This window comes from Enhydra lutris, unplaced genomic scaffold (genome assembly GCF_002288905.1).
Source record: "Enhydra lutris kenyoni isolate GAN:26980312 unplaced genomic scaffold, ASM228890v2 scaffoldscaffold13, whole genome shotgun sequence".
Lineage (NCBI taxonomy): Eukaryota > Metazoa > Chordata > Mammalia > Carnivora > Mustelidae > Enhydra > Enhydra lutris.
In genome coordinates this window covers 39,402,244-39,416,395 of record NW_019154097.1, presented here as the reverse complement: position 1 = coordinate 39,416,395, position 14,152 = coordinate 39,402,244, and the positions used below count along the sequence as shown (strand labels likewise).

The 14,152-nt window shown below is 66.8% G+C and overlaps 2 protein-coding genes across 3 annotated transcripts; both read left to right on the top strand.

The window, feature by feature from the left end:
- Window positions 1-3: 3 nt before the first annotated feature.
- On the top strand, window positions 4-5,405 carry LOC111145479 (neural proliferation, differentiation and control 1; the record flags this gene model as incomplete). The annotated part of the gene is made up of 9 exons (XM_022500375.1): window positions 4-274; window positions 2,524-2,670; window positions 3,762-3,896; window positions 3,995-4,168; window positions 4,256-4,322; window positions 4,408-4,492; window positions 4,571-4,650; window positions 4,801-4,897; window positions 5,028-5,405. Coding segments are annotated over 9 exons (1,125 nt in total), but the record flags the coding sequence as incomplete, so codon positions are not given.
- A 4,012-nt stretch (window positions 5,406-9,417) lies between these two features.
- Window positions 9,418-12,353, top strand: LOC111145679 (fucosyltransferase 7). Of its 2 annotated transcripts, none has more exons than XM_022500775.1 (3): window positions 9,418-9,470; window positions 10,525-10,662; window positions 10,756-12,353. In XM_022500775.1, the coding sequence occupies exons 2-3, from the start codon at window positions 10,656-10,658 to the stop codon at window positions 11,769-11,771; spliced, it is 1,023 nt and encodes a 340-aa protein (XP_022356483.1). In that variant the 5' UTR covers window positions 9,418-9,470; window positions 10,525-10,655; the 3' UTR covers window positions 11,772-12,353. The 2 variants fall into 2 exon arrangements, with proteins under 2 accessions (XP_022356483.1, XP_022356482.1); XM_022500774.1 differs by lacking the exon at window positions 9,418-9,470 and adding an exon at window positions 9,811-9,865.
- The last annotated feature ends 1,799 nt before the right edge of the window (window positions 12,354-14,152 follow it).

Genomic DNA, 14,152 nt, shown 5'->3' with positions numbered 1-14,152 from the left:
CGCCCGCCCCGCCGCCGCCCCGGCCGCAGGCCCCGCCTCGCCCGGGATGGGGTAAACAGGCCCGGCCTGGAGGGCGCGCCGGCCACTGGAGGGCTCCGCCGGCGAAGGCTGCTCCTGGGCTCCTGGGCTCCTGGCGGCGGCCCCGAAGTTCACGCGCGTCCTGTCTTTGTCTCTGCAGCCGTGGGCTTGCGCTGTGTGTCTGTCTGGGGAGGGGGTCGCCGCGGGGAGTCGGTCCTGGGCGCGTCTCTGCGTGGGCGCTTCTTGGGCTTCGCGGGTGTGGGCCCGGCGCTGGGAGCCTGCCGGCCGCGCCGCTGGTGTCTGCCCTGGGGTCGGGGTCGCGGCACTGGGCTGCCTGTCCCCATGCCTCAGGTGGTGTTGGGCGCGAACCTTGCTTTGCTGCCCTGAGGGTCTGAATTGTCCCAGGCCTGGGGGCTTGATCGGGCTTCAGTGGAGGCAGGAGGTTCTGCCCTCCAGGTGCCTCTTCTGCACTGGGGGCAGACCTTGAGGGGCCCAGGGTCCTGGGAGACCCACCCTGCTTCCCAGAGGGGCACTGAGGCTCCAGGCCAGAAGGTCTTCAGGAACCCAGGGTCCCAAACGCACCCCCACCCCAGGGCTGAACTGGGAGACTGTGCTTATTCACTTCTGGCAGGGCCATAGGAGAGGGCTTATTCTGAGCCCATTTTACAGATGAGAAAACAGGTACCAAGAAGTGACTAGTAGGTGGCACAGTGGGATGCCAACCTGGGCCTTGTGGTTCTGTGTGTGTGGTCTCCTCCTGGCCACGGCACCCCAGACAGGAGACTGGAGTGTGGCTGACGGAGGAAAATGGAGGCTGCCTGCAGAGAACCTGGCTCCGGGCACTCAGGGTGGGGCCTCTGGAGGAAAGGGAGAGCAGCCTTTGTGCTGAGCGCTGGGGGTGGACAGGTGCCCAAGTGCCCTCCCAGGTGCCCTCCCAGGTGCTCATTAGCATTATGGACTCTCCCAGATGCCGGGTGTGGTGCCAGCCACTCTCCAGCTGCCACTGTTCTGGGATCGCTTCCTGCACCCCAAGGCTGGAGTGGGCACTCTCCGCAGACTAGCCAGGCAGCACCCCGTCTTTCTAGGCTGGGGGCGGGGGAGTGTAGGGAGGCCTCTGGAACCCAGAGCCTGGAACCAACTTGGTGCTTTAGGTCCCAACCCCTGGCCTGCGCACTCTGGGTTCTAAGCATCTTGACCGGGGACTGCCTGACTCCCCAAGCACCCCAGCTCGTGGATGGGGTCCAGACTGATCTGCTGGCCCAGGCTGAACGGCGAAGTAGCCCACTAGCCCCGCACTCTGATGCTGCCGTCTGTTGACCCAGGTAGTACAGGATGGGGGTCCCCTGGATGGGAGTCAGCCTGCCTGCTGCCTGCTTCGAGGGTTGCAGGAGCTTCCTGCCTACATCTGGGAGGCTGGGAGTGTCAGGTTACCAAGGAAACCAAGGCAGGCCAGCCAAGGTCTGGAGAAGGACAGAGCCAGCACTCCTGATCCCCCACATACCTTGGGCCCCAGGGGCCCTCCTGCAGTGCGGGCCGAGGGCTATGCTGAGAGGAATAGTCCTGGGCCTCCAGAGACACCCAGCCCAGCCTCCCCAACCAGGACTGACAGTCCTGCTGGGTGTCTTCCTAGGTTCTCTGGCTCTTCTGCCCTGTAACTGGGGCCAGTGTTCCAGCCTCAGGGCATTCCCTAGCTTGGAGGCAACTCTCCTTCCGTATCCCAGAAGGGAAACTGAGGCATAGAGGGCTACTGTTTTCCATCCCCCAGCATCGGGATGAGAACTATTGGCCATCTATACAGGACACCACAGTTTGGGCCCAAAGTCAGGGACCGGGCCAGGGCCAAAGCCCCAGGGACTCCCCAGTCCCCAGCAGCATGACTGCGGGAGTGACCCTGGCCTGGCTTTTGTATCTCAACCAAGTGAGACGTGCCGACCCCATCCTTGGTCTCCCCAAACCAGCAGCTTCTCTGTGCTCCAGAGACAAGCCAGAGGTCAGACACAGGGAGGAGTGCCTGTCTTCCCTTGTTCTGTGCCACCTTCCAGCTCTGCTGTAGGGTGTGGGATGACAGGATGGGACTTGCAGGGTGGCTCCGAGGTGGTGGGAAAGCTGGGTGGACAGCGTCTTCAGCTCCCCCAGAGGCAGAGAGAGACTCGGGCCCCGCCTTCTAGGGCTCCCAGCCTGGATGGAGGGCACATTGAGACTGGAAGCAGGACCTACAGGGCTGCCTGGCCCTGGATAGGACCGCTTCCGCACAGGGCTGGCTCAGGCCCAGAGAGTGGACTCTCGGGAGTGGGTGGGGCAGGGGAGTTCCGATAAGTGTGGGGACTGCTTGTCTTCCTGGTCCTGGTCTCTGGCTGTTGGGAGGAAGGGCCGGCCCAGAACAATGGCCGGAGCTGGGCCAGACTGGGTCAGCTCTGGGGGGAGGGGCTGCCAGGCAGGACAGCCTCTGCCAGGGCTGGGCCAAGCAGGGCGGTGATCTGGCTCTGCCTTTTGCTTCCTTCCTAGATGCAGCTGCCTGTCCTGGGAGCCTGGACTGCGCCCTGAAGAGGCGGGTGCGGTGCCCCCCCGGCGCGCATGTCTGTGGGCCCTGCCTTCAGCCCTTCCAGGAAGACCCGCAGGGACACTGTGTGCCCAGGACTCACCGGCTTGTGGGTATGGGAGAGAAGGATGTGCTTCCCCCTCCCCTGCCCTGATTCGGTTGTCACTCAGACCCTGGGTCTCCTGAATTTTGTTGGTGTGTGGAGCACTTTATGTCTCTGAGGGGCCCAGTGATCTTTTCAGATAGCACAAGCCCAGAGCCTGGCAGCGGGCTGAGGCGTTGGGCAGTTAGCCCCTGTCAGGGCAAGGGGTGTCTGGCAGGAAATGCTGGGGTGATCACAGGAAAGGAAGAATCAGAGTTCCCCATCCCCCCTGCCCCGGGCTACCCTGGCCCCCTGCCCCATGTGCACTTCTTCTCCACGGCTTCCTCACACTGTGCAATCTGTGGGCCTCCCCTGCCAGCCTGAGCCCAGAAGGTCTGCACGGCCAGCTGCTCAGTGAGTTCAGGTGGGATGGGGCATTACAGAAAGAAGTCAGCTGGGGCAGGAGGACCTTCCCAGAGGAGGAACCGTTCCTGGCAGTGAGGTGGGCTGGGGAAGGAGACCGTACGGCCCTGCTTCAGAAGGTGGCAGGAGCTCTGCTCTTTCCCTGCTGTGTAGAGTGTGTCCTTGGAGCCTCTGTCTGGACTGTGGGGGCTGTGGCTGGGACCGAGTGGGGGGGGGCAGCCACCAGCCCCATCCCGATATCTGCCCTCAGTTCCTACCCATTAACTGGTGGGGGTGGGGACAGAATGGGGCCTCTTCCCTCTTCTTAAGGAGTCGATGCCTGTCTTGGTAGAGAAGGGGTGGGGTGACGCGTGGGTAACAGCAGGGTGAGGGCACCCCTTCTCTCCTTCTGGCCTCGGTGCATTCCCCGGCACCTCCGCCCCCTTGCCCCGGCCCCCACTTGCCTGGGAAAGCTGCTGTGCACATGGGCTGCCTTCAGCGGTCACCAAGGCAACTCGGGATGGCCGGGATTGCAGGCTGGTACCTAGTCCTCTGGCCACCACCCGTGCCTGGGAGGAACCTGGAGGGAGGAGGAGGTCTGGGCCAGGGGTCTGGCTCCTGGATGGACCCCAGCTCCTCTGGAGGGCTGCCCACAGCTGGGGTGGCTGGGGTGGGGCTGGGGGCCTCTCCACCTGCCTGAAGGGCCCTCACCGTCTCCAGGGGAGAGCCTGCCCAGGCCCAGACTGGAAGATGAGATTGACTTCCTGGCACACGAGCTGGCCCAGCAGGAGCCACGGCACTCCATGCCCACCGTGCAGCCCCAGCCTGAAGCTGGACAGCGGCCGCTGGAGCCGGGTGAGATCCAGCTCATTCCCACCCCTACCCACCCCCCCACCCGGCGGGGGCCTGACCCCTGGCCAGTCCTAGTGTTCTAACCTGCCTTCTCTCTGCAGCGGCCACCCTGGGGCTCTCAGAGCGCCGCCAGGGCCCTGACCTGGGCCCCCCCTCCACTCGAGGAGCCCCCGCACCCACGCCCCACACCTCCTTGGGCTCCCCTGCGTCCTCTGTGCCCGTGCACGTGGCCCCCTTGGAGCCCCAGGGTGGGCGCGGTGACGGACTCGGCCTCGGTAGGTCTGGAGGTCCGTAGGTCTCTGGGTGGGCAGGGGGCAGGGCCCTGCCCGGAAGGCCGCCCTCACCGCGCCCCCTCCCCACAGTGCTCGTGGTGGCGTGCTCGGTAGCCGGCGCGGCCGCCCTGGCCCTGGCCGCCCTGTGCTGGTGCAGGTGAGCGCGGGGCGCGCCCGGCCGTGGGCGGCGGCGGGTGGCGGCGGGCGGCCGCTCCGCGGGTCTCAGGCTCCGCTCCCCGCAGGCTGCAGCGAGACGTCCGCCTGACCCAGAAGGCCGACTACGCGGCCCCGCAGGCGCCCGGCTCCCCTGCAGCGCCCGGGATCTCGGTGCGTGGCCCCGCCCCGGCCCCGCCCCTCCGGCCCCCGGCTCTGCGGCCTGACCCCTGCCGCCCTCTCCCCGCGCAGCCCGGCGACCAGAGGCTCGCGCAGAGCGCCGAGATGTACCACTACCAGCACCAGAGGCAGCAGATGCGGTGCCTGGAGCGGTAAGAGGCCCCCACCCCGTCCCCCCGCCACCTGGGCCCCCACCTGCGCTGCCCCTGCTCCGGCCGAGGGGCAGTGAGCCCCCCGGGGAAGTCTGGGCCCCTGGCGCCCGGAGGGTGTGGGAGGCCCTAGCGATCCCGCCCCCTACCCAGGCATAAAGAGCCGCCCCAGGAGCTGGAGTCCTTGTCCTCAGACGAGGAGAACGAAGACGGTGACTTCACGGTTTATGAGTGCCCGGGCCTGGCCCCGGTGAGTCCCCTGGCAGGAGCCCCCGGGGCGGGGTCGGGCCGCGGCGGGGCAGGGGCGGCGGTGGGGACCAGCGGGGTGGGGGCTCCCCCGTGCGCCCCATGCCCCGCCTGCCTGACCCCGGCCTCCACAGACCGGAGAGATGGAGGTCCGGAACCCGCTGTTCGACCACTCCTCCCTGTCTGCGCCCCTGCCGCAGTGACCTGAAGGCTGCCTCTCCCTTCTCCCGGACTGCAGGGCCCAGGGGTGGGGAGGGGCAGGGCGCACCGGTTCCCGTTAAAGAGACCTTGTTCTCGCAGTGGGTGTGCTTGTGGCTGGGCCAGGGCACCAGGGGAGTGGGGGCGGGAACCCCTTACCCAGGAGACTCAGCCCCCTTCTGCCGGGACCTTCTCTTTCTTCTTGCACCTGTCCTGTTGAGTCCGAACCCCCAAATGAGGGGACAGGGAGAACCATGAGACCAGGCATGGATGAGGAATCCTGGCAACAATTAAAATACATTTCAAACCCGTCATCTCGGTGTGCTGGAGACTGACCTCCATCCCACCCTTTAGGGTCACGGTGGACGGACGCTGGGGTGGAGGCCTGGGGCTTCCTCCTGCCCTCCCAGAGATGGCGGGTGCATCTCCGCACTCCTGCTTCCGCTTGGAAAGGCTGTCTCACCCCCTGCTGGGGAAGAGAGGCTTTGTTTTTCTACCAACACAAGATCCCTCCTACCCTCTTTCTCCTGTAGGCCTCACCCCTACTGAAACTTCTGTCTCAAGTAGGGGAGGAGCGCGGTATGGGTGGGGGGCGGGTCTAGAGTTGGTACCACTCCCTGAAAGGTCCCATTCCACATATGCTGAAAAGAGGAGGGGTGTGAGGGCGGTGGGCACCCAACCTCCATTTCCACTACTGGCCGTCTGGGCCGGAAGGCGGGGCAGAACAGGACGCAGCCCTGAGCATGGGCTTGTGATGGGAGCCACGAGGCCCGGGGGCCCCTGCAGCCCATGTGGGGCAGGGGCTTTCGAGGGGCACAGGCTCCTCACAGGGCGATAGGGCAGGGCGGGCTGGGCCTGAAGAGAAGGGCAACAGGGACCCTGAATGTCAGGAGGGGGTCGTGGCCCACCCCAGCCACCCACCCAGGAGCAAGGAGGTCTGTGGAAGGGCAGAGTGACCTTCAGAGCAGGGGCTGCCCTGTGCGACCAGTGGTACAGAGGCTGAGTGGGGAGAGGAGTTTCTGGGGCCCAGGGAGCAGCTGGGTCTCCTGCAGACAAGTGCGGGGATGGGACCTGTCTGTCCCCTGTTGGTGGTGGGGGGATTGGATGTAGAAGCCCTTGGTGGTGTCTTGTGGGGGGCGTCCTGAGAGGGAAAACAAGGTCCATTTGGGGCAGATAGTCCCTGAGGAGAGACGGGTAGGCTGGGCTGGGGGAAATGTGTTTGCCCCTGCTTGGAGCAAATGGCTTGTCCTGAGAGTACCAGGGCCCATCCAGACTGGGAAGTCCCTCCCCTCCACCCCGACTCCTGGGCTGTGGCCTTGGGCTGGCCCTCAGCTGGGAGCCTGCTTTCCCTTTTGTGCCGGAGATGACAGGAGTCTGTGTGGGGCGAGGACAGGCTGGCAAGGATCACCTGTCCACGGTCACTTAGTCTGTGCCACTAGGGAAGGTAGCCACAGAGAAAATGGGGCATGGGACAGTCCCGGCTTCACTCCAGAAGGCCCAGGTCGTCCGGCTTGTCAACTGTCGGCCACAGGTCCAGGCCAGGAGATTCCCCTTGATATCTGGGGTCGGGCCTGGTGTCTTTCACACTTCCCATGGGCCTGACCTGGGTAGAGAGCGGGCACCCCGCCTTCTCTAGCTTCTCAGAGGTTCCCAACCTGTCTCAGGGCCCCAGGCAGGAGACCCCCCCCTTTTGGAGCAGCTGCAGTGAGACAGGACGGGAATGTTTGGGCCCAGGAAGGGAGGGCAGGGGCTGGTCCCCTCCAGGCCGTGGGGTCTCCCTCAGCCAGCTTACCTGGCACAGGGTGCTACGCCACTCAGCAGCCCACTCCCCCCATGCTTCCTCTGGCTTCCGTCAACCTCAGGCTAGCTCAGACAGAGCCAGGCTCTGCTTTTGTCTAAACTTCCACAACCACACTTTCTCCCATAGGCCCCGGAGAGCAGTGGGCTGCCCTGAGGTGGGGCCTAGGGTCCAGGAAAGCCCTATCTCCACAGGGACCCTGGAGACCCCAATCCTGGGCAAGGGGCCCGTCACCTTTCTCCACACCACCTATAGCCTCAGTGCCCCCTGCTGCCACTCCTGCGGCCGTCCCAAGGCCATACCAAGAGCAACCTTCTTGGTGCGAAAGGCTGATCTCGTCTCTGCCCTCAGAGCTCACCGTGCTTCCGCCCCTTGGCCAACCTTAGCTGGCTTGGCACCCTGTCTGAGCATGGAGGACAAAGGGTGACATTCCCACAGCCAGCACAGACCCTGAGATGACACTCCTCTGCTTGGAGATGCCCCCACACCTGCGAGACCCTAGGGGTCAGAGCACACTGGGCATAGAATGTGGGGTGCCGGGGCCCCTGAGCCATGCCCCACGAGGCGGGAACCTCTCTGTCTGGAGACTCTAGGACGTGACGCGCTTCTTCTGCAGGTCAGACTCACTGTCCCATCCGCTGGGGTAGCTGGCCGGGCTGGTCCTGTGTTCCCAGTCCCCCGGCGACACCCCCACGCCAGGTGCGCCGCCCACCAGGGCACGTGTGGTGCAGAAAGCCGAGCCAAGGTCGGGTTCAGGGCACAGAGGTCCTGCAGCGGCTCCTGCAGAAGGAGAGGGATGTGGCCCGCGGCCCAGGCCGGAAGGGACGGAAGAAGGAGAGCAGGTGCGGGGGCCTGCACCCATGTGCCCAGCGGCTCCAGACAGGAGAGCCGCCTCTCCCAGCGCCCGCTGCAGCTGGCTCCCACACAGCCCTCGTGCTACACCCCTGGCCGGGGAGCCCCTCTGTGCACCCACCTTCCGAAGGCGTTCCCCGAACCCTCGGTTCATCTTGTCCTCCACCGTAAAGTGTGTGCTCCCTCTGCTGGGGACAGATGGCTCAGAGCGGGGCCGCCGGGGGTAGAGCTCAGGGGTAGAGCATTTGACCGCAGAGCTTGACCGCCAGGGGGCCGACTGGGCACACGGATGGCCTCCGCCTTGCTCAAGCTCAGCCTTGGGGCGGGTGGGTGCTCTCTCCCTGGGGCACCCCCAGGCTGGGGCTAAAGCCAGGTCTGCCCCCCATTGCCCTAGGTGCTGTTGCCTGCAAGGGGGAGGCGGTCACAGGCCAGTGGCCTGGCCTCCTCCAGTTTGCGGTTTCTTCAGCGGCTGCCCCCCAGGAGGCCGGCCCCGCGGTGGGACCAGGGCTGGGGCTGCAGGAGGGACTGTGCGCCCCTGACTCCCAGAAGCTCACGGGCTGTGGTGCTGGAGTGAGGTGCCCACCTGGGTCCCAGTGAGTCACAGGGCCTGGGGAAAGGTGGGAGGATGAGGCCCCCACTTTCCCTTTGACTCGTGCGGTCTCTCCTTCGTCACTTTGCTCAAGAGCTCTCTCACTCTGACCTGTTTCTGGACCAAATCTCGGGGCCCCATTTCCCAGCCAGCACGTTCCCACGGCAGGGGCCCCGTGGTTGCCAACCCGAGCTGGCAGGGGTGTGGCGGGGCGGGGGGCAGCAGACGCCGGGCAGGGTGGGAGGCTTGCTTGGCTTCCCACCCAGGAAGGAGCAGTCTGTGGGTACGGGTGAGGCCTGTGGCAGGGGCCCCGGCCAGCCTGGCCATGCAAACAGGAAGGGCAGGGGCGCTGGCAGCCGGAGGCGGGGTTGGCTCTCCTCGCACACCTCACCAACTGCAGGGTGCCCGCCCCACGGAAAGATGGGCTGGAGTAAGGCCGGAAGCCAGGGCGTGGCTCCTCTGCGGTCCCCCTGCCAGGGCAGAGAGGCCGGGGTGCGGCCGAAGGCCCAGGGCCCCCGTGGTCATCTCCCTAGTCGTCAAGCGGCTGAAAGGACAAGGACCGGCCACAGCTGTCAGCTCTCCTCGAGCCGCGGTGCCCACCCCAGGCAGTCAGGCCTGGCAGCCGCCTGTGCACCACAGACCACCAGACGGTTTCCGCCAGACCCTACCGCCTCCCCTCCCTCCCGGGGGATTGCGCAAAGCCCCACAGCTCAGAGGTTTTGCCGGGTCTGTGGAGCCTCAGAGATGCCCAAGGCCCCCTCTCCTGCGCTCGCCCATCTCCTCCGTGGGTGCAACGCCAGCTCCCCACCCCCACCCCGATACCAGTCTGGTCCTCACCGACAGGCAGGAGCTGGAGGAGGCCAGCAACCCCAGGCACCCAAGAGGGAAGCAGGAGGGGGACCGCGGGGTGGCAGAAAGCCCCCAAGATGGCGAGGGGCAGCTGACCCAGGCCGTGGTTCCTGTTCGCGCCTCCTTCCATGACCCCCATCCCATGGACCTCAAGAACGTGAGCTGCCTGAGGCCTCCGGATGCAGAACCTGAGAGCCAGTCCTTGTCCTGCCACGTCCAGGACCAAGAGGGGTCCAGCAGCAGTGGGGCGAGGAAGCCGGTGGGGTACCAGCTTGGCTGAGTGAGGAGCAGGTCAGAGCTCAAGGGAAGTCAGATCATGCTGACTTGCTCTCTCTCCAGCTCAGAGGAACTGGAGCAGAAGGGGAAGGAACTTGATCTCCAGGCCTGGGCCCCCAGGGCTGGTCCGAGGGTAGGGGTGGGGAAAGGAGAAAGCCTCTGGACTCCTGCCCTCTTTTTCCTGGACCAGGAGCCAGCCCCTACCTGCCAGCGTCAGGGACACAGCGACTCCTTCCCTTTCCAGTCTGGAAAGCCCCCTCTCTGTCCCCACCCCATCCTGGGCTTGGGGGCCTGGAGGAGGAGGCCTGGAGTCCCCAAGGGCAGGCCCTGTCCGCATCCCCCCTCGGCAGTGTCAGCAGCTCGTTCCAGGCGGCTGGGACCATGGGACTTCTGTGGACACGTGTCCTCGGGTGAGGAAAGAAAGCACAGTGGTCAGTGGTCCTGCAGGCTCCCCCCCGCCGGGGGCCAAGCCCAGCCTGGTGTCTGCCCCGCGTGGGCCTGTGCTGTGGCCTTATGGGGTCTGACACTCCTGGGACCGGGGGACAGAGACCCGCCCCCCTGGAATCTGGGCTCTAGGATGAAGTGTCCTGGAGGTGAGGTGGGGTGAGGTGGGGGTGGGGTAGCCCCCTTGGAACCCAGGGCAGAAACCTCAGCCTCTTGGCAGAGAGCCAAGCACAGCACATCTGCAGCCCGAGGGTCTGGGAGGGGCTCAAGCTGGCGCTGAGCGGGAAGTGGGTGATGCCAGCCCCCGGGGGGGGGGTGGGGAGGGGGGCCGGCACTGCCGAGGGTCAGGATGGTGGGCTTGGCGGGGTCCTTGTGTCAGGGGCCACCTCCACCTGCGATGGCATCACCCCATCGTGCCTGCCCAGCGGGTCATCCCCAGGCCTCCCAGAGCCCGGCAGGGGTGGGAGGCCTGATCTTGGGCCCTGAGAATGCCCCTCCTCCCCCCAGCAGTCAGAGGATCAGAGTGGGAGGGGGGTGAGGAGGGGGGTTGATGCCAAGGTCCCCTGGGGCGGGGGCAGGGGCGGGGCGGGGGCAGGAAGATAGTCTGCTGTCTCTGTCCCGGCAGATGAAAGGGCCTCCCTCCATTCGGGCTGCACAGGGGTGCGGCTGTGATTGTAGGGCGTCTCTGCCCAGTGGCTGCTGTGATTTGAGATCCCTGGGTGTCCTGGGTGGCTGACTCTGGGCGCTGCGGATGGGATGGCCGGTGAGTGTCTGGTCTTCGGGGAGCTGTGGGCTGGGGGGACGGGGTCCACAGGCAACCCTGGGAAGACAGTGTCTCTTCCTGTGTCCCGTGTAGGGTGCAGCCTCTCCCAGAGGCTTCGGGCCTTGGGGGCCTTGGCTGGAGCCGCCCTCCTCTTCACCCTGTGGCTCCTGTGGCAACTTGGGCCGGCCCCCGCGAGGGTCCCCGCGCCCCCGCGAACGCTCCTCATCCTCGTCTGGCACTGGCCCTTCGCCGACCAGCCCCCCGAGCTGCCCAGCAACACCTGCACCCGCTACGGCGTGGCCCACTGCCACCTGAGCACCAACCACAGCCTGCTGGCCAGCGCGGACGCCGTGGTCTTCCACCACCGCGAGCTGCAGACCCGGCGGGCCCACCTGCCCCTGGCCAGCCGGCCGAGGGGGCAGCCCTGGGTGTGGGCCTCCATGGAGTCGCCCAGCCACACCCACGGCCTCGGTCGCCTCGGCGGGATCTTTAACTGGGTGCTAAGCTACCGGCGAGACGCCGATATCTTCGTGCCCTATGGCCGGCTGGAGCCCCACGAGGGCCCCGCGCCGCCCCTGCCGGCCAAGAAGGGGGTGGCGGCCTGGGTGGTCAGCAACTTCCAGGCGCGGCAGCAGCGCGTGCAGCTGTACCGGCGGCTGGCGCCCCACCTGCGCGTGGACGTGTTCGGCCGCGCCAACGGGAAGCCGCTGTGCGCCAGCTGCCTGCTGCCCGCCGTGGCCCGGTACCTCTTCTATCTGTCTTTCGAGAACTCACAGCACCGAGACTACATCACCGAGAAGTTCTGGCGCAACGCACTGGCAGCCGGGACGGTTCCCGTGGTGCTGGGGCCCCCGAGGGCCAACTACGAAGCCTTTGCACCGGCTGACGCCTTCGTGCACGTGGACGACTTCGGCTCGGCCCAGGAGCTGGCCTCCTTCCTGGCTGGCATGAACGCCAGCGGCTACCGGCGCTACCTGGCCTGGCGGGACCGGCTCCGAGTGCGGCTGTTTGAGGACTGGAGCGAGCGCTTCTGCGCCGTCTGCGCCCAATACCCCCACTTGCCTCGAGGCCAGGTGTACTGGGACCTCAAGGCCTGGTTCCAGGCCTGAGCTCTGGCCCCACGAGGAGGAGGCTGAGGAGGGAGGCTGGGCGCCGGTGGTGGAGGTGGAAGGGCTGGGTGTTGAAATCAAACCACTGGGCATCCGGCCCCCACAGGCCATCAGGATCGTGCAGAGGCTGGGTTAGAAACTGGAAAGCAGAGGTCAGGTGGGAGTGGGCTGGTCCGGGCAGACTGCCTAGAGAAGGAGGCTGGCGGGCACTGGAGCAGGCACTGGGGGGTGAAGGTGAGAGTGGGAGAGAGTTAGTGGAGGTGCATGGGGCGAGTTGATCTAAGATACAGGCTCCCAAGGACCTCCGAGGACCTCCCTCCCCACCTTGATAAAACCCCAATGGGATCGGCTGTCCCAGACACCAGCTGGGAGAGGCCAGGGGTTGGGCCCTCCTGCAGTCTGGAGGGGAAAACTCTGAGCCCCCAAACCTCCTCTGTCACCGAGGTCCCTTGGCTTGGGCCATGCAGGTACATCACCCACACCCTGCACTGTGCTGGAGCCGGGCCTGGGGACGCCAGGACAAGCCAGACTGTCTGCATCTCTGGGAGGGACAGCGATCAGTAAAGAAAGGGAGGACAAGAATGGCGCGTGCTGAGTCTTGTCATGTGTACCCTCCCCCGCAGCTTCACCACCCCACCCCACCCCCGCCACACAGGCCTCCCTGTCCTGATAGGGTCCCTCCCCCACACCACGCTGCCTGTGCCTGCCAGCTTCCTTCACCCCTGCTAACTGACTGGCACGGCACCAGGGAGCTTTCCCTGAACCCCCAAAGGCCAAGGTGGGTGGAGAGTAGGGGGTGCTGAGGTCTGAAACCTGGACGGGGGCGGGGGGGCAAAGGAGCCTGGTCCTGAAGGCCCTGGGATTTCATTTTCCAGCTGCAGGGGTGTCTGGGGAGTGGCAGGACCTGGCTCACTCTGCTAGGTGGTGGGCAGCACACACGGGCAGCACGGGGCACTGAGTACTGTGCGGCAGCCAGGGGAACCCCTGTGGCAGGCTGCCTGTGGGGGCGAGGAAGAGAAGCTGGAACTGCAGATAGGGGCCCCAACAGGCTGCTCCCCTGGGGCAGAGGTCAGGATTTGTCCCTGCCCCAGATGGGGGTGGGCGGCAGGTGCAGGCAGGAAGCTGCCCTCCCCGCTGACAGTGGCTTGCGGGAAGGGCCTGCCAGTCACTTCCTGGCCTGACGTAGCCCCACATGCTGACCAGGGATAAGGATGGGGGATTGGGTCCCCTCTGCCCTACCCCATTGTAGAGAAGGAGCTGGGGAGGGGCATGTAGCTGTGGTTCCCCCAAAGCCTGCCATCAGCTTAGGGGAGCCCTCTATGTGCATCCCGGATGTGCACCCTGGACCCTGGACATCCCGTGGCCTGGCCCTCCCGTTGGCAAGTGGGGAAACTGAGATTGGGGAGGGAGGCGGCGTCAGGGCTCGGGCAGGGTTCCCTGCCCTCTGCTGCCCTCTGCTGGCCACCCTGCGCCACTGCAGCCCCTGCGCCGTCCGCTCCTCTCCGAGTCCCACCTGCGGCCGCGGGGCTGGCTCTCGGGTTTGGCCAAGAAAGGAGCCCCTCGCCGGGGGCGCGGCCTCAGTCTCCTCAAGCATCCTGCGCGCCCCGTCTGCAGGGAACCGGTCCCCGGACCAGAGTCCGGCCAGGCCCATCCCGCCACTTGCTCGCCGAGGGGTTCATTCCCAAGGGACCCAGGTGTTCCCGCAGCGACGGTACAGCCCCCTGCACCCCCTCACAAGCGCCCACCCCTGCCTTAACCGGCCTGGGTCAGGAAGCCGCTGGCGGGGCCGGAGCGCTGCTGCTTGAAGGCTGGACGGCAGACACTGGCCGGCGCGCACAGGTGGGATCTCCCGCCAGCGCTGAGCTGTCCCCTCCCACCGCGGGGCGACTACCCGCTTCCAGCCTGGCGGTGACCCGGGCACCGGGACCTGGCTCTGACGTCCAGGCGACATTCCTGCCCCCAGCACCTCCGCGCGCGGTGGGGGGGCGCACTCCCGCCCCCAGCATCCCCTCAGGGCGCCCTGGGGCCAGTGGCCACCTTGGGGCGCCTCTGCAGATTCCAGCGGGGGTTCGGCGTGCCGGACAGACGCCCCCGGGAGAAGAGCGCGCCTGCGGCGGGGGTGGGGCTCGGGGGCTTAGACGCGAGCTCGGGGACCTGGCGAGATGGGGGCGGTCAACGAGGCCGGCCGCCGGCGCGCGGGGAGGAACTCCGCGACCGGCCTCGCAGGGCGGCGGCGGGCGGCGGCGGGCGGCGGGCGGCGCGCGGCTCCTTTAAGCGGGGGCGGTGCCGGCGGGGGCCGGGCGCGAGCGGCGGTCGGCGCGGCGGCCGGGGCGGCCCCATCTCGCCAGGTCCCCGAGCTCGCGTCTAAGCCCCCGAGCCCC